Source organism: Budorcas taxicolor, chromosome 6 (genome assembly GCF_023091745.1).
Source record: "Budorcas taxicolor isolate Tak-1 chromosome 6, Takin1.1, whole genome shotgun sequence".
Classification (NCBI taxonomy): domain Eukaryota; kingdom Metazoa; phylum Chordata; class Mammalia; order Artiodactyla; family Bovidae; genus Budorcas; species Budorcas taxicolor.
In genome coordinates this window covers 88308009-88330580 of record NC_068915.1, presented here as the reverse complement: position 1 = coordinate 88330580, position 22572 = coordinate 88308009, and the positions used below count along the sequence as shown (strand labels likewise).

General features: G+C 34.5%; 1 protein-coding gene across 2 annotated transcripts in view; it reads left to right on the top strand.

Moving 5' to 3' along the window:
* Positions 1–22572, top strand: part of ANKRD17 (ankyrin repeat domain 17) — a 167422-nt gene that overhangs the window by 96030 nt on the left and 48820 nt on the right. For both annotated transcript variants that reach the window (XM_052641727.1, XM_052641728.1), the window contains exons 14-22: positions 553–655; positions 2121–2873; positions 7284–7432; positions 15325–15436; positions 15567–15712; positions 18483–18625; positions 19045–19258; positions 20270–20445; positions 21517–21679. In XM_052641727.1, coding sequence (XP_052497687.1) covers positions 553–655; positions 2121–2873; positions 7284–7432; positions 15325–15436; positions 15567–15712; positions 18483–18625; positions 19045–19258; positions 20270–20445; positions 21517–21679 — 1959 coding nt within the window. The remainder of the gene's footprint in view (positions 1–552; positions 656–2120; positions 2874–7283; positions 7433–15324; positions 15437–15566; positions 15713–18482; positions 18626–19044; positions 19259–20269; positions 20446–21516; positions 21680–22572) is intronic.

Below are 22572 nucleotides of genomic sequence, written 5' to 3'. Positions count from 1 at the left end.
CTCAATACGGGTAATGACCTTTCAGTATAATACTCACATTCTAGATTGATTTCATTTTGCTTTGCTTTCTTACTATGGGCAGAATAACCTTTTGATTTCCAAGTCTGTTTAAAAAAAATATCTTGGAGGGATTTCCTTGTCCCAGTGGATGGGACTTTTGTGGTATGGCCAGAAAAAGAAAAGTCATGGAAATAATTTGATACCAGCATATTTTAGTAAATATGTTGTTTCCTGAGATTATGTTAAAAAATACTTTGAATGGATCTTCATAACTTATTCTTCATTCTGTGGCATCCAATCACACAGTCATATCTGACTCTTTGTGACCCCATGGATTGCAGCCCACCAGGCTCCTCTGTCTATGGGGATTCTCCAGGCAAAAATACTGGAGTGGGTTGCCATGACCTCCTCCAGGGAATTTTCCCAACCCAGGGATTGAGCCCAGGTCTCCCACATTGCAGGCAGATTCTTTACCAACTGAATCATTTAAAGCATATTATTTAATGGAAGGTATAGGAAAGGCAGAAATATAATCAGTTTTATTTGTCTTAGGCTCCGCGAGTACCAGTTCAAGCACTGCCCATGGTTGTCCCACCTCAGGAGCCTGACAAACCACCTGCCAATGTTGCCACCACTCTTCCCATCAGGAATAAAGGTCAGTTATACTTCTAAAGCCTTCAGGTTGTCCAAGTAAAAATGATAAGATTGAAAAAAAATAGCCATTTAAAATTATTTTTCCACAAAGAAATGAATTTTACTAAGTTGGCATAAAAATTTTTTTTTAAACAATGAAAGAAGCATGTTATTGGGAAAGAACATAGTTGAGAGCACGGATTTGTGCTGGAATGAGAAATATTAATAGAAATTCAGATGCTCATCTTTGATGCAATTCTGATTATCTGTGATTTTCTCTAATAACTAGTAATTTCTATTCATGTTAAAATATTAGACTGGGTATAATCGGGTGACATTTTTGTAAATTACTGAAATTTCGATAGTGATATAAGGCATATTAATAGCTAGATCAAAATTAAATTTTATTTTAGAATAACTGGTTTAATATAGATTTTATATCTGAAATACCTTTTCTCAACCAAGAATTCACAGTTACTTCAGATATGGTTGCTTGTTTCTTTAGAACTCTCAGGTCCATATTTTACTTGTGGATGTTACATCATGTATGATTCATAAGTCATGTCCCGACACAGCGACTAGTTTGAATCAGATTTTCTTTTTAGAAAGTTTTACCTGAAGAACCAGTGTGGCTTTAACTTTTTGGTTTTTGGCTACCTGTATTATTTTACCAACAGTAATACTAAGTATTTCCACCAGTTCTTTTCAATCACTGCTACCAGTCTAGAGCCTTGGCACCTTTTTCAGTTGGTATACCAAGCAAATGGTTGCTATACCGATAGCCAGATACATTTATTCACCTGGCTGTTGGAAGATATGATGAATGTCATAGTTAAGCATCTTTTCTTCCAGGGAAACTGAATTCCAGTTGTCTACTGGCCAAGTAGCTTTATGAATATGTGAATTTCTATCTTACCTTTATCAGTCTTGAAGATGGTAGGCCCCAACAAATATTTATTTTAGTTGAATTTTAATTTCCTGGTACTTCTCAGTGGTTTGAGTACTCTTTGTGTGTATGTGTGTGTGTTTAAAAGGCACAGATTATTAAATGTAGAAAAACCTTGACTTAGAAGTTTAAGTTTTCTCTACATCATAATAATTTAGCATTATTTTTCTGTTCTTATGATAAGTTTTTACATCTTTATGATCAGATGAAATATCTATCTACACATAGTCTTAGATTTTATTTTAATTGTACCACTTTGATATCACAAATCTGCATCCCTCTATTGTCTAATTTTAGCCATGTGATATTTTTAAAATTCTGAAATTGATTTCCCAAAGATTATTCTATGCACATAAAATACATACATTTTATATTTATGATAAAGAAGGTGGATTTGTTTTTAACTCCTTAACAATGCATTTTCACCTTCTGTGGATATAATAACTTGGTGCATAACTGTTGGCACTAAACCTCCCAACAGTAACTCTGTAATGAGGATGCCATTCATGTGCACTTCTGAGGGGGTTTCTTTTTCACACAGCTGCTTCTAAACAAAAGTCCAGCAGCCATTTGCCAGCAAACAGCCAGGATGTACAGGGTTACATCACCAATCAGTCTCCAGAGAGCATTGTAGAAGAGGCTCAGGGAAAGTTAACAGAACTGGAACAGAGGATAAAAGAAGCCATAGAAAAGAATGCACAGCTGCAGTCGTTGGAACTGGCTCATGCTGACCAGCTTACCAAGGAGAAGATCGAGGAGCTGAACAAAACAAGGGAGGAACAAATCCAGAAGAAACAAAAGATTTTGGAGGAACTACAGAAAGTAGAACGAGAGTTACAACTGAAAACACAGCAGCAGCTAAAAAAGCAGTATCTAGAGGTTAAAGCTCAAAGAATTCAACTTCAGCAGCAGCAGCAACAGTCTTGCCAACATCTGGGACTGCTGACTCCGGTTGGGGTTGGAGAGCAGCTTTCCGAGGGAGACTATGCACGGTTACAGCAAGTGGATCCCGTTTTGCTTAAAGATGAACCCCAGCAAACTGCTGCTCAGATGGGTTTTGCACCAATCCAGCCTCTGGCCATGCCTCAAGCTTTGCCTCTGGCGGCAGGTCCCTTGCCTCCAGGGTCCATCGCAAATCTTACAGAACTGCAAGGAGTGATAGTTGGACAGCCAGTACTGGGCCAAGCACAGTTGGCAGGGCTGGGGCAAGGAATTCTGACAGAAACACAACAAGGGTTAATGGTAGCCAGCCCTGCTCAGACCCTCAATGACACGCTGGATGACATCATGGCAGGTGGGTTTATATTGTTATGAGCAGGTATCAAATATGATTTGCTTAAGGCGAGTAAGAGTGTGCCAGAATTTTTTGCCGTTACCCAACTTGAGAACTATTTCTGGACTCTTGACCCATGTATATCTTTAGAAATATTATTTCGATCTCAGAAGTTCTCAGATGGATACAGGTCAAATTAAAAATTAGCTCATTCAGTGCAAGTGGCTGAAACTTTATGGCTTAGGTGGGTAGGCTGGGAATCTAGGTTTTTTGGTAGTCGGGTTGATGTTTAATTTTTTGTTTGTTTCTTGTTTTTTTTCTAAGTTAAGAATACTGATAGAATTTTGGCTTTTTTCCTTCTGTATTCACACAATAAACTGGGAAATTGATAGAAGTTGAACTGCAAAACTAGTAGGATACATCAGAAATCTTATTTGTGAACAGAAATACTTTATATTCTGATGGATCAGACTTCAAATCTGATGGATATTTTAAAAAAGAATGTAAATACTTTTACAACACTAAAAAAGTACCAAACCAAATAAGATTTGATTATATAGTATGTCAGTGATTTATCCTTTATGAATGTTAATGTGTAGTTTCTTTCTAATTGTAATTGTATTATGGAGAGGAGTAGTCCCCTGACAGTATCATAAATGATACATCTTTAACTGGGTAGCCAGAGAATTTTTTTAACATTTTAATTAGTTTCATTGGCAAAAAAAAAAAATATTTTAAGAAGTTGTTTCAGTGGTTCTAGTTCTATTTACTTATTGAATATTTTTCATGAGTTTTATAACAAACTAGTAGAATGAGATTTCACAGGGTTATGAACCGTAAGAATACTATACTGAAAAAGACATTTTTTTCCATTAAAAAAAAAAAAAAGAACCAGAAAAGAAAGAAACAGGGGAAAACAAAGGGATTAAATAGGTGAATTTTGATCATTTTTATCTGCTCTCTTCTCCCTTTTTAATTCTTTGGTTTATATTTAAAGGATGGTTGAATTTTTGAAACTATGTTTAAGTAGCATTATATATGATAGTGAGATTATATATAATTTAACTTTTAATTTTTTAAAAGAATAAGAGAAAACTGAGTTGTATAGTGTTGAGATATTTAGTTGGGCCTCCTGATTATTCAGCGGTAAAGAATCCACCTGCAGTGCAGGAGATGTGGGTTCGATCCCTGGGTTGGGAAGATCCCCTGAAGGAGGGCATGGCAACCACTCCAGTGTTCTTGCCTGTAGAATCCCATGGACAGAGCCTGCTGGGCTATAGTCTGTAGGATCTCAAAGAGTTGTATATGATTGACGTGAAGAGCAGGCGTAATGCGATATTTAGTAGGTAACATTAAGAAACTAAGAAACCAACTAATGAGACAGATTTTGTACTTAGAAATTAAAATCAAAAGTTTCCCAGTTCTCTTCTAGTATCACCTCAACAGTAATATGTGGAATGAAAATTTCTGCTGATCTTAGAGGGTCCAGTAACTACATCATAAAAAAAATGCTATTAATCATTAGTAAGAACAACAAAGATTCTTGTGTTAAGAAGTATAAATTTTTTTAGATTTGAAAATCACTACCAATCACTATTAGCTGTTTATAATAATTGGGAATGTAATTTTAAAAACAGTAGATATATTATGAAAACTGAAGCAAACATTATCAGCTCCAGATCCCAAATCTGATATTTCTTTCATGACCATTCATTTAGCTCGTAATGGTTTTCTTTCTATTATGTAAATTGAACTACCAAAGAATGTATAGAATTGAGTTACTTATTCAATTAAATGAATAATGGACATTGCATACCAATGAATATTTTTAAAATTTTGATATGCTATCAGAATTTACCTGATGTTCTTGGGCATAGTTATCAACAATGATTTGCCAATTGTATAATTTTTATGCCAGTCAGAATCATTGGAGGCTTGTAAAGTAGTTTTTCTGTGATTTGTTTACCAAACAAAAATAATTAAATTCTCCCTGTATTACAGGTATCTTCCTATAAAAATTTTTTAAAGTATAAAACTTTTCAGGAAATATGACAAATACTTGTCATATTATAAAAATACTTGGCTTGTTTATTTTCATTTATATGGGGAGAGGAGAGATGGCCAGAATAAACAACAGGATTAAACACCACCAGCTACGTCCCTGCAACCCATCCCTGCATCATGCATGTACACATGCACAAACATACACGTATACACTCACTTCCACAGCATTTCTTTACCCTTTTTCTGTGGTAGTACTTGTTACTTCAGTTGACTAATAACCATTTCCATTTCTTTGGATTTTTAAATATCTTACAACTTCATTAGGCTTAGTCTTGTCTTTCTTTTTTCTTTATGCATAATCTCTGCCCTTTATTCATTAGTCCCAGTTTATTAGATGCTCTTATAAGGTTCAGTCACTTTTTATCTAGCACTTGGCTGGCCAAGATCATCTATCTTCCCTGGTTTCTATACTAGCTAAAACAAGATCAGTTCCCTGTTTAACCAGTCTTAACACCTTGCTTTGCTGTGCTCTCAAGATCTCCTCTTTCCTTACCTGTTGTTAAAACCTCTCTGAACTCTTAACACTAATGAAGTTCTACATGTAAAGATCTGATCTGTACCATAGTTCCTTCAGGTACCTACATATTTGCAGTTATTAATTTTAATTGTAGAGAATGGATAAGTGACAGGCAGTTACTTAGTTTTAGTACAGCAATTTCATAGGTACCTGAAGGGAAGTGATAAGAGGAAATTGATTTTTCCTATCTCCTTGACCAAAAATAAAACCAATTTAATATGTTCTTTAGAAGAACTTACTCTAGTTGAAATATAAATTATAATTTAGCCATTTAATGATAAAGCTGAGATTTTTTTGTTGTTTAGTATCATGAAGTAAAAATTAGTTTTTTGAACAGATTGTTCATTCTGTTTAAGCTAATTTTGTGTTTAGGTTAGCATTTTCATTTGTGAATATCTAATCAAAGGAGACTATGGAATCTATTTTAAGAGCCATAGATTTTATATGGTTTTGAAATTTTTATCTAAAATGTGTACATTTGAATTGTCTTCATCTTTTTCTTAACATACAAAACTACCAGCATGGAGTAACAATATCAAGGTCATTAGGTGATTAATGAATTAGTACATACCCTTTTCTTTTGATCTGGATCCCTAAGGACTTGAAGAGTGTGTTTTGTTTGTTTTGTTTTGTTTCCTCCTTTGTTTTTCTTTTGGCTTTTAAGTGGACTTAAAAATGTATAATTATAGAATGTGTGTTGCTATAATGTATAGTGTATGTTTGTGCCTGAACTGAGGATTTCATGTAAAATAGATTTTTTTAATTGACAGTAATGTTTATAATTATTATAATAAGGTCAATTTCAGTTTTGTTCTTGGTAGGATCATAAATAACCTCTTGCTGGTTTCAGATCCAGTTGTGAATCATGATTGTTTTCTGTCTGATGTAGTTGATAACTACGTTGGTAACTTACATCCACACTACTTTTGATCATTCAAGATTAGCATTTTCAATAAGGGGGGAAAGGACTGATATTCACATGTCAACTCCAAAAGTCAGTTGATGAGGGAGTAAAGTACCCTCAACTGCTACCATCTTGAAATTCTCCTACCTTAGTACTGACCTATTAGCCCCTTCTTAATTTACTTATTTTGGTGAAAATAATATCATGGCAAAATTACACTTATAAGAACTAACAATAATCTACATTTGAGGGATGGTTGCATGCATGCATTTATTTCTACCCTAATCTTTTAATTTCGTCCTTCTAAGTCCAGTGTGATTGCTTGATTGATTGGTGGGCATTTTACCTCCTTCAGAATAATTTCTGCACGTGAGAAACTGTTTCTGTGTGAAGATCAAATTTATATATATATATACTGTCATACTGAGGGCTACCCCCTGTCTACAGCTAATATAGGAAGTATTTTAAATAGTCCATAGTGAATATCCCCAGTGATATTACTTTCATTAGTTCTAGACTATGAGGTGTGAAATTAGCAGGTAAAAGTTACATTTTCTCCTTCTGAACTTGACTATTTTAACTTTTATTCGTTTTCTGATTAAGAAGACATATGGATAACCGTTTGCATATATATTACTTTTAATTCATAAAAATATTTTTGTTTTCAGGGTTAATTTGAACTAAAGTTTTATGATTACATACCATAAGAGGGGAGTTTGTTTTACACATGGATTATTATTTAGCAAATGGGTTACTTTAAATATATATTTAAATTTTGCTCTGTGTCTAATGTCAGAAATAACCAGGAAAATGAGTTATTAGTGCTATGGCAGTCTCTCTGTAGATATTTTGTTTTAAAATATCTTTAACTATTTTCTAATAATTATTTCTTGCTGTTACCTAACAGTGTTTCATCCTTATTAAGTGCAGTTATTTTGTCCAACAGCAGTCAGTGGAAGAGCATCTGCAATGTCAAACACTCCTACCCACAGTATCGCTGCTTCCATTTCCCAACCTCAGACTCCAACTCCAAGCCCTATCATCTCTCCTTCAGCCATGCTTCCTATCTACCCTGCCATTGACATTGACGCGCAGGTAAGTCCACACCCAGGAGCGACAGCTCTAACTGCATTGTATCATTGTGAAACTTTCATCAGTGATTTAAATCGTCCTAGACTGCATTGTCTCCGGGCAAAGACTTGAGCGACAAGTATAAATTACAAAATCCACATTTAAAGCAATAAAATTCCAAGCACAGATTATTACTGATAATTACTGTGAAGATTTGGTTTCCACAGTCATCAAGTAATCTTTTTTTTCTTAAACTTTAGAAGAGGATGTTAAGAGACAGAACTTAAGATTTGTGTATTTTATCTAAACTTTAATTAGAAGTTGTACTTTAAAATTCATATTGGATTCCATTTAATATCATATATATACTCAGTTGCATTTATATTATCTTTGAAAATTCTGATCTTGCTGACAGAAGTATGTAATAAGTCTGTGTGTCTGTGTATATAACACCTGTTAAATTGTTTTTAAAAAAAAAGTTACTTTAAAACATTCACTTAACCATGAAACCTCAGAGCAAAGTGAGGTTGGGAAGAAAGGATAGCTTGTGTTTCTTCCTGAAGTAATGCCAAGAGGCCTAGCTTACAAGAATGCTGGAGGAGATAAGGGTATGTGGCTTTCTTCAGGACTGAGAAATGTTTGCAGTTTATTTAGTTTTGTGTTTTGATTAGTACCTGATAGAGAGACTAGTATGAGAGTGGTGGTGTACATTATAAAACTTGTTTTATAAATGATCAGTTCTTTATAAATATCAGTTTTAGGGAAGGGGACAGGGAGAGAGAAAGTGTGTGTGTATCATTGTACCGTTAAGGGGCTGTACTATTAAGCTATTGAAAATGAAGGCTCCTTTTCATTAAAATGTTTCTTGGTAATACTGTGGAAAAGGAATTTAATTTGTTCTTACTTGCTTTTCTTATTATAAGAGCTAACTTTTTTTTTGTTGTTTTGTTTTGAGCACTTAAAATTGTCAGGGGCTATTTTTAAGGAATAACCTTATTTAATCTTCAGACTACACATATGAGTAGCTACTCCTAAAACCCCATTTTCCAGATGAAAAAATCGAGGCTAAGAGAGCCATTAAGAATTGGGCTTACAATCACTTCATTTAACTAAGAAGTGGTGGGGCTGGTAGTCAAACTTAGGTTTGTTTAACTTCAGTGGTACCCTTCCAGATACCATACTATAAGCCTCATTTTTCATTAAAAAAAGAAAAAGACATTCATTTGATGAACCACAATGGTTTACATTTCTTAAGGATTGCATTATAGAATTGGATTGAACTTTTTATTGAATTTGCGTTATTTTCTCCAATCTCTTTTGCTCTGAATCTGTTAATGTTTTAACCAGAAGTATTTTTTCTAGTTTTTATGGGATCAAAAATTGGTCCATAAGTAAAAATAAAGCTTCAGCAAAATATAAAAGGATTATTTTTTAATGCTTTAAACTAAAACAGCCCCAGAAAAGGTTCCATTAAGTATGATCATAAATTTATTGAATTTTAAGATTGTTATAATGAAATATCTAACTTTACCACTTAGCATAAATTAATTTCTGAGAAGCTGCATAAAAATACTTTTAAAATATTAAAATTTAAAATACAACATTCATTTTAAATATAGTACACATTTTTATTTTAAAACATTTGACTATGGGGCCTTAAAAATCTGCTTCTTTGCTTGAGGTTTTTCAGATGGGTTAGACTAATTTGAGTTACAATACTTTTCTTGAAGTTTATCATAACTGAATAGTTAGGTATTAGAAATTCCTTGCATTACATGTTTTGGAACACATAGTACAGAATTAATATTCAGAAATCATTGCTTACCACTTTTCCTTTAACTTTCAGTGTTGCTTTTTAAAATTTACTAGTTTTTATGATACCAAGAAGTTACTTAAAGTGGTATATATAAGATTCTTTGGTGCTTAATCCATCTGAAATTTTTACTAGATTCTCAAATACAAATGCCATGAGATTTTACATAATGCATATTTTGATTTATGTGTGACAGTACTGTGCTATTATAGACAGGTGATATGATGAAAAAGTACCAAGATTCTTCTACTATGAAAGATTAAAAGTTCTCTAATAATTGAATCCTTCATGTGTTTATTTAACAAAACTTAAACTTTTTGTTCTTAACACTTTACATATACTTACTTCTTTAACTTAATCTTTATAACAGTACCATGAAGCAGGTACTGTTACTATTCCCATTTTACAGGTTTGGAGAGAGGTCTTAACCTAAAATCCAATTTTTAGTGCAGCCAGCTTTCAAATGAACAAACACTCTGGGTCTAGAATCTAAAAAATGAATCTGCCTAGATAACAAGCTGTCCTGTGTGTTTAATCTTTGCATTGTTTTAGCATATTTCTTAGGTCGTACCACATATTTATCACAAGTTTTAAGGAAGAACAGAAGAAGTTTAATTTTTAATGCTTCAGTACGTTTCATTTTGGGGCTTCCATGGTGACTCAGACGTTAAAGATTCCACCTGCAATGTAGGAAACCTGGGTTCCATCCATGGGTCGGGAAGATGCCCTGGAGAAAGGAATCACAGCCCACTCCAGTATTCTTGCCTGGAGAATTCCATGGACAGAGAAGCCTGTCACAAAGAGTTGTACATGACTGAGTGACTAACACACAAACCTTTCGAAATGCTAATGATTCTTGGAAAATGGTTGTTTAGTTGATCATTATAGTTGGGGACTAATATCTGATTTCGTTTATTCACTTATTTATTTTTTGTTATGCTTGGTCTTCATTGCTGTACTATTCAGTCTTTCTCTAGTTGGAGTGATTGGGACTACTTTTACTTGCAGTGTGTGGGCTTCTCATTGTGGTAGCGTCGCTTGTTGCAGAGCATTGTCTGTAGGCACACAGGCTTAGTTGTTCCATTTAATTTCTGGCCCTTAAAGAGTGCTAAAGATAACAAGTTTGCATTCTTTATGAGAGTCCTCAAATCTTATGTTCTATAATTAGAAATCACCCTTGGTGTTTGTGCCACAGGCTCTTCGCCTCTCATGTAATGGTTTTATTGAATTGTTTGGATATTTTCCAGACTTTTAAGATTACTAATACCATACACTGTCCTGGTACCAGAATTTATTTTAGCAAACATCAATAAATGATAGTTTGAAGTGATTATTTAGGACTGTTTTACTATATATTCTGATAACATAGCTCTCTGCTCTCTATTTTTATTTTGCTTAAGTGATAAAATAAAACTTATACCTGGATACTCTAGATATAGAAACATGTAGATAGGAATCCTGTAGAGATTTTTAAGAGCAATGGTTTTATATGAAACAGTAAATCTGGTTGACAGAGTTGAATCCCCTGAATTAATTAAATATTTTCTATATATTATTATATTAAATTTTAATTAACTGTGCTGCTGCTGCTAAGTTGCTTCAGTTGTGTCCAACTCTGTGTTACCCCAAAGATGGCAGCCCACTAGGCTCCCCCATCCCTGGGATTCTCCAGGCAAGAACACTGGAGTGGGTTGCCGTTTCCTTCTCCAAGGCATGAAAGTGAAAATTGAAAGTGAAGTCACTCAGTCATGTCCTACTCAGCGACCCCATGAACTGCAGCCTACCAAGCTCCTCCGTCCATGGGATTTTCCAGGCAAGAGTACTGGAGTGGGGTGCCCATTGCCTTCTCCTTAATTAACTCTACTAGACACTAAAAGTGAGAAAGAATTAGCTGTTCTGTTCATGAGTTCTAAAACCTGTGTTCTGGCATGAACTGGACTTGTGTTCAGTTCTAAACTACTTGACACTTTTTTCTCAAATTTCTGAAGGCTTTCCTTAAACTTGGGGTAACTGATTGCAGTACATCTCAAAAACAGAAAAAGTAAAAACTTTCTATTATAATTTTGACTTTTTTCCTGTTTTTAATAATTAGCATATATCTATTATATTTTAAAGAAGGTAAATACATACCAAGACTGAAATTGTAAAACTATGTTTTACCTTTAGTGGTATAAACATCATTTGGTACTTCTCTCTTTTTCCTGTCTTTGCAACTTGGAAAATAGTTTCATCATGATTTAATGAGAGAAATTAAGGAGACCAGAATAAAATGAATTGATAGTAATATGTAATAATCTGCCATTAAAGCATTCTACATTAAAATGCACCTATTTCTACTTGTTTATATGAAATGTTTTAAGTGGGTTGTTACTATCTTACTGATTTGTCTCATTGAATGCCCTAAAGTGCTATCCTTTTTAATCTTATATATGACCCCTGATATAGTTAGAGAATGAGATGTTTGGGATTGTGGAGGTCTACAAGTTTTCATCTCTTTAAATTCTAACAGCTTTCAAAGTAATTTAATAAATTTCTTTTTTTATAGTTCAGATATATTTTTTTCAATTACATTCCAACTCATTAAAAGTTGCCTTTTCCTTTAATATTGCATTTGTCTTATGATTCTTTTTTTTCCCTCTTATAAAATTGTGTAATCATTCCTGGTGACATATAAGCCTGAATCATCATAACAACATACTATGATACAGAATGGTATATTTCATGATATTATGAGCTAAATGAAAATTTTCTTTAGAATATAAACCTGGAAAGCTCTTAACAAAGCTCTTCTTTCCAGATTTCTCTCAATATATGACCAAGAATGTGACTTAGTAACCAGTATAATGTAAATTCAGTGTTAATTTAATTTATAGAAAATCATTGCCTGTATTTCATTTCCTAGATTAAAAATATTCAAAAACACACACACACACACACATATATATGTATATCTTGTCAGTAGCTAATTTTAACCCAAATTCCTACTTTAGTTAAATTGTTTCTTGATGTATTGCAAATCAGGATATGTCTTACTGTTTTGGGAATGCGTAGGTGTGTATTTGAGGGGGTGAAAGTCTCATTTCAGGACCTTTAACTTTGTTCTTCTTTATTGTTCTAATAGGTTGTTGTAAAGTATTAGCTGCTTTAATTTACCCTTAATGCAGAAATAAAGTGAAGTGACCTACTTTTAAGTTCCCCAAGGAATTTGACTAACCAACCACCCTCCTCAGCTTTAAATATTTTTTCCTCCAACTCATAAATTATTCACATTTCTCTCTTAGTTTGAACCTAAATTTCCTTTGTACAGTACCTGTAAACTTCTAGTAAGCAGAGACTCTTTTACCTTTGTCAGCCCTGGAGTTCCTTGTAGAGTACTTTGACTGTACAAGGTGCTTAATAAATGTCAACTGAATTGATATTTTATAATGTGGAAAAAAACCCAATTTTACTGATTCTCTAAAATTTTTCCTGTGTAAGCATACAACTTTGTCTCTTTTTTGAAACTTTGTGTCTTTTTCGAAACTTTGTCTCTTCATTCTCTATTAAGAGTGACACCGGTTTCCTAAATTACTCTTTAACCCCAAGAAAACTTTTAGAAAACTTATAAACTTGGTAAAGTTGACTCTTCATCATAAAGATGACTCTTCTACTGATAGTCTGTACGGTAACATAGAGAGTGCATAATACAGTTAGACTTAATATTATGCTTCCCTCAATTGGCTGTGCCTTAGCGCTGTGCTGTGATATTATAGGGTAAGCAGCATTTTGTTACCCAAGATCCTCTTGGTTTTTTTAACACCAGTCTTTATCACTCATTAGCCTGTGTGACCATTAGGTTATTTCTCTGACATTTGTCTCCATTTCTCTAAAGTCAGACACAATAATTCCTTTCTTATAGGCCTGAAATGAAGATCAAATACTATAACACAATCAGAGCTGTCACTCATTTAAGTATTCATGTCCTTCTCCATTGTTGTAGTTGGTGCGTCTCTCCCCTGGGGCAAGTCCGTCCCTGATCTCTGCAGTCAGTAGCTCTGTTCTCTGCCAGCCTCTTTTGCAGAGCAGGTTTTGCAATCTCCGTCTTCATCCCTGACTAGTAGGCTTTTTCTTATTTCTTGATTCTATTTTTTTCCTTCTGTATCTTGTTACTCAGTTTTTTATAATGGAGCTTGGTTTTTAGAGTTACTGAACTTGTAGGAGATTATGCCTATCCTTTTTGCATTTATTATATGACTCTATATATATATCATATATGTAGTCTTATTTTAATTAGCGATAGTCTTTGATTCTATTACCCTTATAGCTGCTGTCATTTGTTCAACTTATTTCTCATCTATTGTTTCCTAGGCAAGACATCACTAAGGTAGAGAATGCATAAATAAGACATATTCATTACCTTCCAGGAATAGATAGTCCCATGAGGGTGACAGATACATAATTGCACATTGTCTGGTAGCCACATTTAAAAAAAGCAAAAAGAAATAGGAATGAATTTTAAGGCTATATTTCACATAATATATCCATAATACTGTTTAAACATATAATCAATACTAAAAAGTTACTGAGGTATTTTACCCTTTTACTTCATACTGAAGTCTTCAAAATTATTGTGCATGTTATACTTACAGGTTAGAGTGGTCAAATCATAAGTCATAAACTTTCCTGACTTTAGCACCAAAAGCCTCTCATCCCAGAAACCGCCTCCATACTGGGCAAATCCAGATGGCTTGCCACTCTATTTTTAAATATATATCTCAATGTAACTTCATTGGAAGTACTTGATTTGCATTTAGATGTGATTAAATGACTGAAAAAGTAGATATCATTATTTTATTTGCCCCAGACATACAGAAAAGGTTTCTAATAACCAAATTATCAGCTTTTAAGTTAAAAAATTAAATAAAATTTAAAATTCAGTTCCTGAGTCACTCTAGCCGTATTTCAAGTACTAATAGCCACATATGGCTAGTAGTTAACTTTTTTTGTATAGCACCAGCTTACAGTAATAAAAATGTGAGGACTTAACTCACTAAATAAGTATTTAAACCATAATAGAGTATGTCCACTGGTAAATCCAATATTCGTCCCTATCATTGGTAGAAGTCAGAAGTAAACTATATATTAACAGTGTCATCATGTCTCAATTATAGGTCTTTGTGTTTCAAAGTACTCTATAGCTTATGTATATTTTTTGTTCCTTTGACTTTTTATGGGCTTTGTTCCTTGAATGCAGTTACCTGAAAATAGTGTTTTCATTTCAAGACTTGTTTTTCAGCCTTCTTAGTTGAGTCCAGAGTAGCTAATTTGGCCCAATGGCTGAGGATTCTTCTCGATATTCTGTGTGTTTTGAGGGTCTTTCTGCTCTGCTGTGAGAATCAAACCATTCCCAGCCCTGTTTAACCTCTTGGTGTTGTTCAGCCCCTTCTAGTGGTCTCTCCCTGACCTCCAGTAATTTTTCTTATGCACATGTGCTGATCAGAGCTCAGCTGAAGACTCGAGGGGAGCCCTCTGTGGATCTCTGGAGAACCGTCTGAATGTAGCGCCTTCCTCCCCAGTAGTCTGCCCCATGAATTCTAGCCACCTTCACTTCTCCAAACTCTTCAATTCTAGGGAGACTGCCAGATTCTTTTTGGGTATCCTTTCCCTTCACTTTAGCCTGGAAACTCTCCGGGCAGTACAATAAGTTAATCATTTCTGTCTGCAGTGATCAGTGTCATGTATTGCTTGTCATTTCAAATAACCTTCCTTTTTTGTTTGGAATGGGAAAATAAATCTTGTCTGTGCTACTCCATTTATGTGTAGAAGAGAAAGTGAGTCCACAGTAGTATTTCTTAAAACATGTAGCTGAAAATAGCATTTGGTTAGAAAATCATACTTTTTTTCTTGCTTTAAGAATTGCCCATAAAATTCAAATATTAGTCTTTATTAAAAAAAAAATTTCACAAGTTAACTGCTAATGGGGAGAAAAAGATTTAATATCCAATTATTTGATACGGTAGAGTGGTATATGTGTAGGTGTGTATTTGGTATATGTACATATTATGCAATTGATGTTAACATTTTTAACTGTCTAATGAACTAATCAACAATTAATTTTTTACAGACTGAGAGTAATCATGACACAGCGCTAACGCTTGCCTGTGCTGGTGGTCACGAGGAACTGGTACAAACTCTGCTAGAAAGAGGAGCTAGTATTGAGCACCGAGACAAGAAAGGTAGACAAGAAAAGTTCATGAACTTTTTTCTGAATTTGTATCTACTACTTGTAGTCCTATATTGATGCTTAGATAGAATAGAAAATAGCACTGTTCCTTTTGCTTAGCTAAGATCTTTATTTTACTTCAGGTTTTACTCCGCTCATATTGGCTGCTACAGCTGGTCATGTTGGTGTTGTTGAAATATTGCTGGACAACGGTGCAGACATTGAAGCCCAGTCAGAAAGAACCAAGGATACACCACTATCTTTGGCTTGTTCTGGGGGAAGACAGGAGGTATTGTTGTTCCCAAGTATAATTTCTTTTCCTCCCTCCATTTAACAAATACATGGTTTAATTTATATGATTTTGTAGGAACAGTGGACAGATATTAAGATTTATCACAGTAACGAAACTATTAGCTTTTAGTGAAAGAAATAATGTTAGCATAAGCTGTCTTGCCAAAAAAAGCATACCTTGTTTATTATCCTACTCATCTAAAAGTACTAACTGCCATGGAGATCCCTCTCTACTGCATTCAGACTAATAGAATGATCCCAAATCAAGTCAGCAAGCTTCCCATAAGCAGGGCCTATATTCATTCATCTTTTCCTCTCCCAGAGTATTTAGTATGAAAAGTACTTAAGCTCAGCCTCTGTTGCTGTCTACATATAAGATTAGTAGGGAATTAAGAGTATTCAATTTTTAATTGTTTTGAGTAATTTTATCCTTTAATTTTTCCCCAACCCTTCTTAACTCTGAAGGTTGGTTCTTGGGTAACATTATATAATCTTTTAGCTTTTTTTTAGCTAGAACAGCTGGTGTGGACTCAAGAACTTATAACTTTACTCACTTGTGTGTCTTCTTTGGGCATTTAATAATCAGTTGGATAACCTCATTTTAAATCCATTTTTTAAATCCAGTTATATTCACCAGTTGTGCTGTCCCTTTGTATTGATAACTTCTCAATAAGGAATTGTTGAATCTTATATTTAGAAAGCACTCTAGGTCATTCTCTGTTTCTTTTTATTTCACCATTCTCATTCTCTTATGTATTCCACAATGGAGGTGATTCTACCAGTCAGAATTGTAAATGTTCTGTTTTTGGAATATAATGAATGAAATTTTGACTTAACTGAAATTTTTGATCACTATTTGATTTGAAGAGCTTCCCAGCAAATCTATATCTCAATTTAAACTTCATTGGAAATACTTGATCTGTGTGTGGTGTGTGTGTGTGTGTGTGTGTGTGTGTGCACGTGCTCAGTCAGTCATGACTCTTTGCAACCCTATGGACTGATAGACTGAGCGTGCACACACAAACACACACACACACACACACTTTATTGCTTAAGGGACTCCTTGTAAGATAAAATAACCTAATGCCAATTGGGGGACTTGATTTATAATCTTATTACATAAGCCACTTAGGCTTACTGACGAAAGGAAAAATCTGATAGAAAGTCACAGCTTCAGAAAAAGATAAAAATTGTATGATATTGCTTACATGTGAAATTTCAAAAAAAACAAATACTAATGAACTTATATACAAAACAGAAATAGACTCACAAACACAGAAAACAAACTTAGAGTTACCAAAGGGGAAAGGAGTAGCTGATGAATAAAACAGGAGTTAGGGATTAACATATCCTCACTATTATATATGGAATAGATGACCAACAGGGACCTACTCTATAGCACAGGGAACTATACTCAAAATTTTAGAATAACCTATAAGGGAAAAGAATTTGAAAAAAAAAAAACAAAACTATATATGTATATAACTGAATACATATGTGTTCAGTATATATATGTATATATACCTGAATCATTTTGCCCTGAAACTAACACACAGTAAATCAACTATGCTTCAATAAAAAATAAAATTAAATTTATAAAAGAAAGTGGTTAAGAATGTGAACTTAAAAAACAAAAAGACAAAAAAATGGTATAGTAGACTAAAAGACCCCTGGATGACACTTAAGTAAATGCTAATATTCTCAGCTATCAGGGAATGTAAATTAAGACCCAGTGAGATATCACATCTACTAGAATGGCTAAATTAAAGATTGACAGTACTAAATTTTGCCGAATTGCCAAAACTAGAAACAGTAGTGATGTTCATCAATAGAATAGATAAACTAGTGTATTCACTTAATGGAATGCTGCACAATACATACAAATTACTCTCAAACACTGTGTGATTCATTTATATGAAGATCCAATGCAACTAGCCTGTGGGTAGAACTGACTGGGAAGGAACATGAGTAAATAACAAATGGGAGGGAGATTCAGAAGGGAAGGGACATGCATATACCTATGGCTGATTCTTATTGATGTTTGACAGAAAACCACAAAATTCTGTAAAGCAATTATCCTTCAGTTAAAAAAATAAAGTGGAAAAAATAGCAGATTTAAATTAGTTGTATCCATTTGTCAATACTTGGTGAATATACAGTTTAAGTTTTGTGCATTTATTTAAAGTTACAGATTTCACCTAAAAAAAAAAAACCCTGAAAAAATAAGAGGTTAGTTAATTGCTCACTTGCTGATGTATTTAAGGGAAATTGCAGGTGTCTACACCTTACTTAGAAATGAAATGCATCAATTATGGACAGACAAGTAACTGTGAGAGAAAAGTAAGCATAGTAGAATATTAATAGTAGAATCTAGGTGATGAATGTATGTAATTTTTTTCAATTTTTCCATGTGCTTGAAAATTTTTGTAGTAAAATATTGGGTAAAAATTATTGGCTTTATTCCAAAAATTTTTTTACATTTAGTTTTTAAGGACATTTACATGTACAAATGAAAAAATCTTTTATAGAACACATGAACTATAGATCTTTCAATGAAAATACTGCCATTTCAACAGACTGCAAAATGGATTTTACTTATCCCTTTGTTGACTTCTAAGACCTTTTGCTTTTCATTTGAGACTGATTTTGTGCAAAGGATGAAAGGACTTTCCCTTTCTTTTATTATAGAGAATATACCAGAAAAAAAGGGAAATTGCAAATTGTCTCACCATAAGAAGAAAACCATTTTTTCTCTTTTCTTTTTCCAGGTGGTGGAGCTGTTGTTAGCTCGAGGGGCAAATAAAGAGCACAGGAATGTTTCTGATTACACACCTCTAAGCCTGGCTGCTTCTGGTGGTTATGTGAATATTATCAAAATATTACTAAATGCAGGAGCTGAGATTAATTCTAGGTAAGTTTTAGTCTCTCTTTCCAAGTCCCTTAAGAGTGTTATGTTAAAGATATTTGTAGAACAGCAGATCTTTAATGCCATATATAGGAAATGCCTACATTATAAATTTAGAATTCAAATTTAAATATTTAAAATTATTGACATACAACTTCAAAAAAATTATCAATTACTCTATTTCTTATGGAACTGAGTAACTTCACTTTAATAATGAGTTAATTTGTTTTTAGTCCAAGTCATTGTGCAGAAAGTATTCTGGTTCTGGGTAGTAAAGGATTTGAAGTGTGTTCTTAAGTAAGTCTACAGAATAAAGAATCTTAATCTTCAATCATGAGATAGAATTCTGTTTTATCATCCAATTTTTCCAGGACATTTAAAAATGTATATTTTTCCTTCTGTTCTTCCCATACTTCCACCCCCAGAACTGGTAGCAAATTGGGCATTTCTCCTCTGATGTTAGCAGCTATGAATGGGCACACAGCTGCCGTTAAGCTCCTGTTAGACATGGGCTCTGACATTAATGCTCAAATAGAAACCAATCGGAACACTGCCCTTACCTTAGCCTGCTTCCAAGGAAGAACTGAAGTGGTTAGTCTTCTGCTTGATAGAAAAGCAAATGTGGAACACAGAGCTAAGGTAAGAAGAGGTCTGAGATTAGCCTATGGATTTATTTCTTTGACATTTAAGGTATACATTAGCAATATGCTTATTATAATTCTAGTACTTTGTAGTAATAGTCATCTCTTACATATATATTTATACATTTAAATAGAAATATGACTCGGTTAAGCATCACCTCTTTAAAATACCGTAGCAACTTTTTTTTTTTAATCTTCGAGAGAGACACTGCTTTCTTTCTTTTTTTTTAAATTTATTTGTTTATGGCTGTGGAAGGTTTATCTGTGGCACGCGGGATACACTTTGTGGGCATGCAGGGATCTTCATTGCACGTGTGGGCTCCTCATTGCTACACATAGGCTTCTCTCTAGTTGTGGCCAATGGGCTTAGTTGTCCTGCAGCATATGGAATCTTAGTTCCCTGATCAAGGATCGAACCCATGTCCCCTGCATTAGAAGGTGGATTCTTAAGCCCTTGGTCACCAGGGAAGTCCCAGAAATAGATTTTTGTAGGTAATAATGACATTAGGGTTGTCAGCTAAAAACTATATTCTATCATGAAAGAGAAGAGAGGAAGAGAGCTTCCCCGGTGGCTCAGCATTAAAGAATCTACCTGCAATGCAGGAGACCAGGTTCAGTTCCTGGGTCGTGAAGATCCTCCGGAGGAGGAAATGGCAGCCCCTTCCCAGTATTCTTGCCTGGAGAATCCCACGGACAGAGGAGCCTGGCAGGTTACAGTCCATAGGATCACAAAGAGTTGGACACGACTAAGTGACTAACATTTTTCACTTTCATATGCCAAATACTTTCATCATTTTTTTCCCCCACAAATTAACTTTAGGCAGAATCATCTGCTTTCAGTAGATGTCACTGTAACTGAGAGAGGTTAGTAGTGTCAGTGTTGAAATTTAGATGTAAATTTTTGTAACAACTCTATAAAATATTATATATTCCCCAAAATTATTGTTCTTTAACATTTTGGTACTTTCTAGTCTCTTATGTGTTGTTTTTTATTTTTCACTAAACCTAGACTGGCCTCACACCACTAATGGAAGCTGCCTCTGGTGGTTATGCAGAGGTGGGCCGAGTTCTTTTGGATAAAGGTGCTGATGTTAATGCCCCTCCAGTGCCCTCATCGAGAGATACAGCTTTAACCATAGCAGCAGATAAAGGGCATTATAAATTCTGTGAGCTTCTCATTGGCAGGTATGATGTTACCATACTCTATATGTGATATGGGGTTACTAATGATTACTATTCTCTGTGCAAATTGTACTATTTAAAAATCAGATGTATGATTACTTCTATTAACAGTGTATTTTTTTAAATGTTTTAAACCGACCTATGTTATTTTCCACCCATCCAGAGCTATGCTGCATTGTTTTTTTTCAGTGCAGCCTAGAAATACTTTATTTCCTTTCTTGTCTGGGTATACACTTTTGAAGTACTATTATAAGCTGTTGTCAGCCATAGTCCCATCTCCCACACAGTTTTGCAGAGATGTCACCCTAATTCGTGTAAGTCTGGCAATAATCTAGGCTTCACCGTTGATTTTCGTGTTCTTTATGGTAATTAGGGCTTTTAAGTGAGTTATGGAACTGTTCAATATATAAGATAGAGTCCAGAATGTTTTTTATTTTAAGTCACTTAGAGGTTGCCTGCCAGTCTTTCAGAGTTGCTTGTCTGCTAAATTGGATTTCCTGCTCTAACCTTCTTAAAGACTTTGGCATGGTGTCCTAATAGTAGTATTTAGTAGTAGCTACTATCAACTACTGTCATTTGCCATGAGTCTTATTCACCATGGTGCCCACTGAGTGCTAAACCTTTGTTATTTTAGGATTCCTTCTTTTCCAAAACCGAGTAATATAAATACATGAATACAAATAATCTGAAAGATATAATCACCTCATAGGATACTGTGTGTGCTCTAGGATACTGTTCAGTATATTATGATATTAACAGGATGTATCTTCTTATTTCTCTAAAATATTTTTACATTTTCTCAGGATTTGAAATCAGAATTATGCACAAAGAATGAATTATTTTTAATTTAAAATAAGAAAAGCAATTATTGATGTATGGTTAATTTTGATTTAGTGGCTTTTAATTTGATGAATGGAAGTTCTTTGTAATGTAATTTTGAGAGAAATACAATTTAGTCCTATGTATTTTTAAATAATTTTTTTCCTTTAAAGAATATTTTCACAAGTTAATAGTTGATTTTTATTATCATTTGTGTCATTTCATTTGAAAGTGATATTTGTGTCGTTCATTTAGGGGAGCTCATATTGATGTGCGTAACAAGAAGGGGAACACTCCGTTGTGGCTGGCAGCAAATGGTGGGCACCTTGATGTGGTTCAGCTACTGGTTCAAGCAGGTGCAGATGTGGATGCAGCCGACAACCGCAAGATCACTCCTCTTATGGCAGCATTTAGAAAGGTAGAAGTCTTTCATTCTCATCCACTTGGATGTTTTTCACTTAGACTAGGAAGTCCATAATTCAGTTATCACTAAAGACTCTTTTTTTAGGAGCTAACAGCAAAGGTAAAAGCAGTAAGATAATAAGCAAATAATCACTCTGATGGCAACATTAAAAGTTAGATAATAGGCATCCCAGAGGGGGCGGTCCTAAGATGGCGGAGAAAGAGGATGCGGAGACCACTTTCTCCCTCACAAATTCATCAAAAGAACATTTCAACGCTGAGTAAATTCCACAAAACAACTTTTGAATGCTGGCAGAGGATATCAGGCACCCAGAAAAGCAGATCATTGTCTTCAAAAACAGTCACCATCTGCCTGAGAATGGACGCCAGCGGTACACCCAGAAAACTGAGCAGCAGGGACGGGAAAGGCGATAAGTTGCAACGACCACGCTCACCAAACACCTGAGCTACTCGGACCTGGGAAGGGCACAAAACGCAGGCCCAGTTGAATCTGCGCCTCTGAAGGCTACCTGAGTGCGGAGCCTGAGCGGCTTAGACCGGGGACGTGCGAGCACACGCCAGTGTTGTTTGTTTGTAGCATCCCTCCCTCCCCGCAGCGCAACTGAACAAGTGAGCCTAAAAAAAGAAAAAAAGGGTCCACCACCGCCCCTCCTTGTGTCTGGGCAGAAATCAGACACTGAAGAGACCAGCAAACAGAAGAAGCTAAACAGAGGGAACCTCCTTGGAAGTGATCCCACACTGCCCACAACACCAGAGAAAGTCCCAGATATATCTTTACTATTTTTATGATCATTCTTTTTTGTTGTTGTTGTTGTGTGGTTGTTTTTTCTTCTTTTCTTTTTCTTCTTTTTTTTTTAAGTTTTTAAAATTTTTAAGTCCTCTATTTCT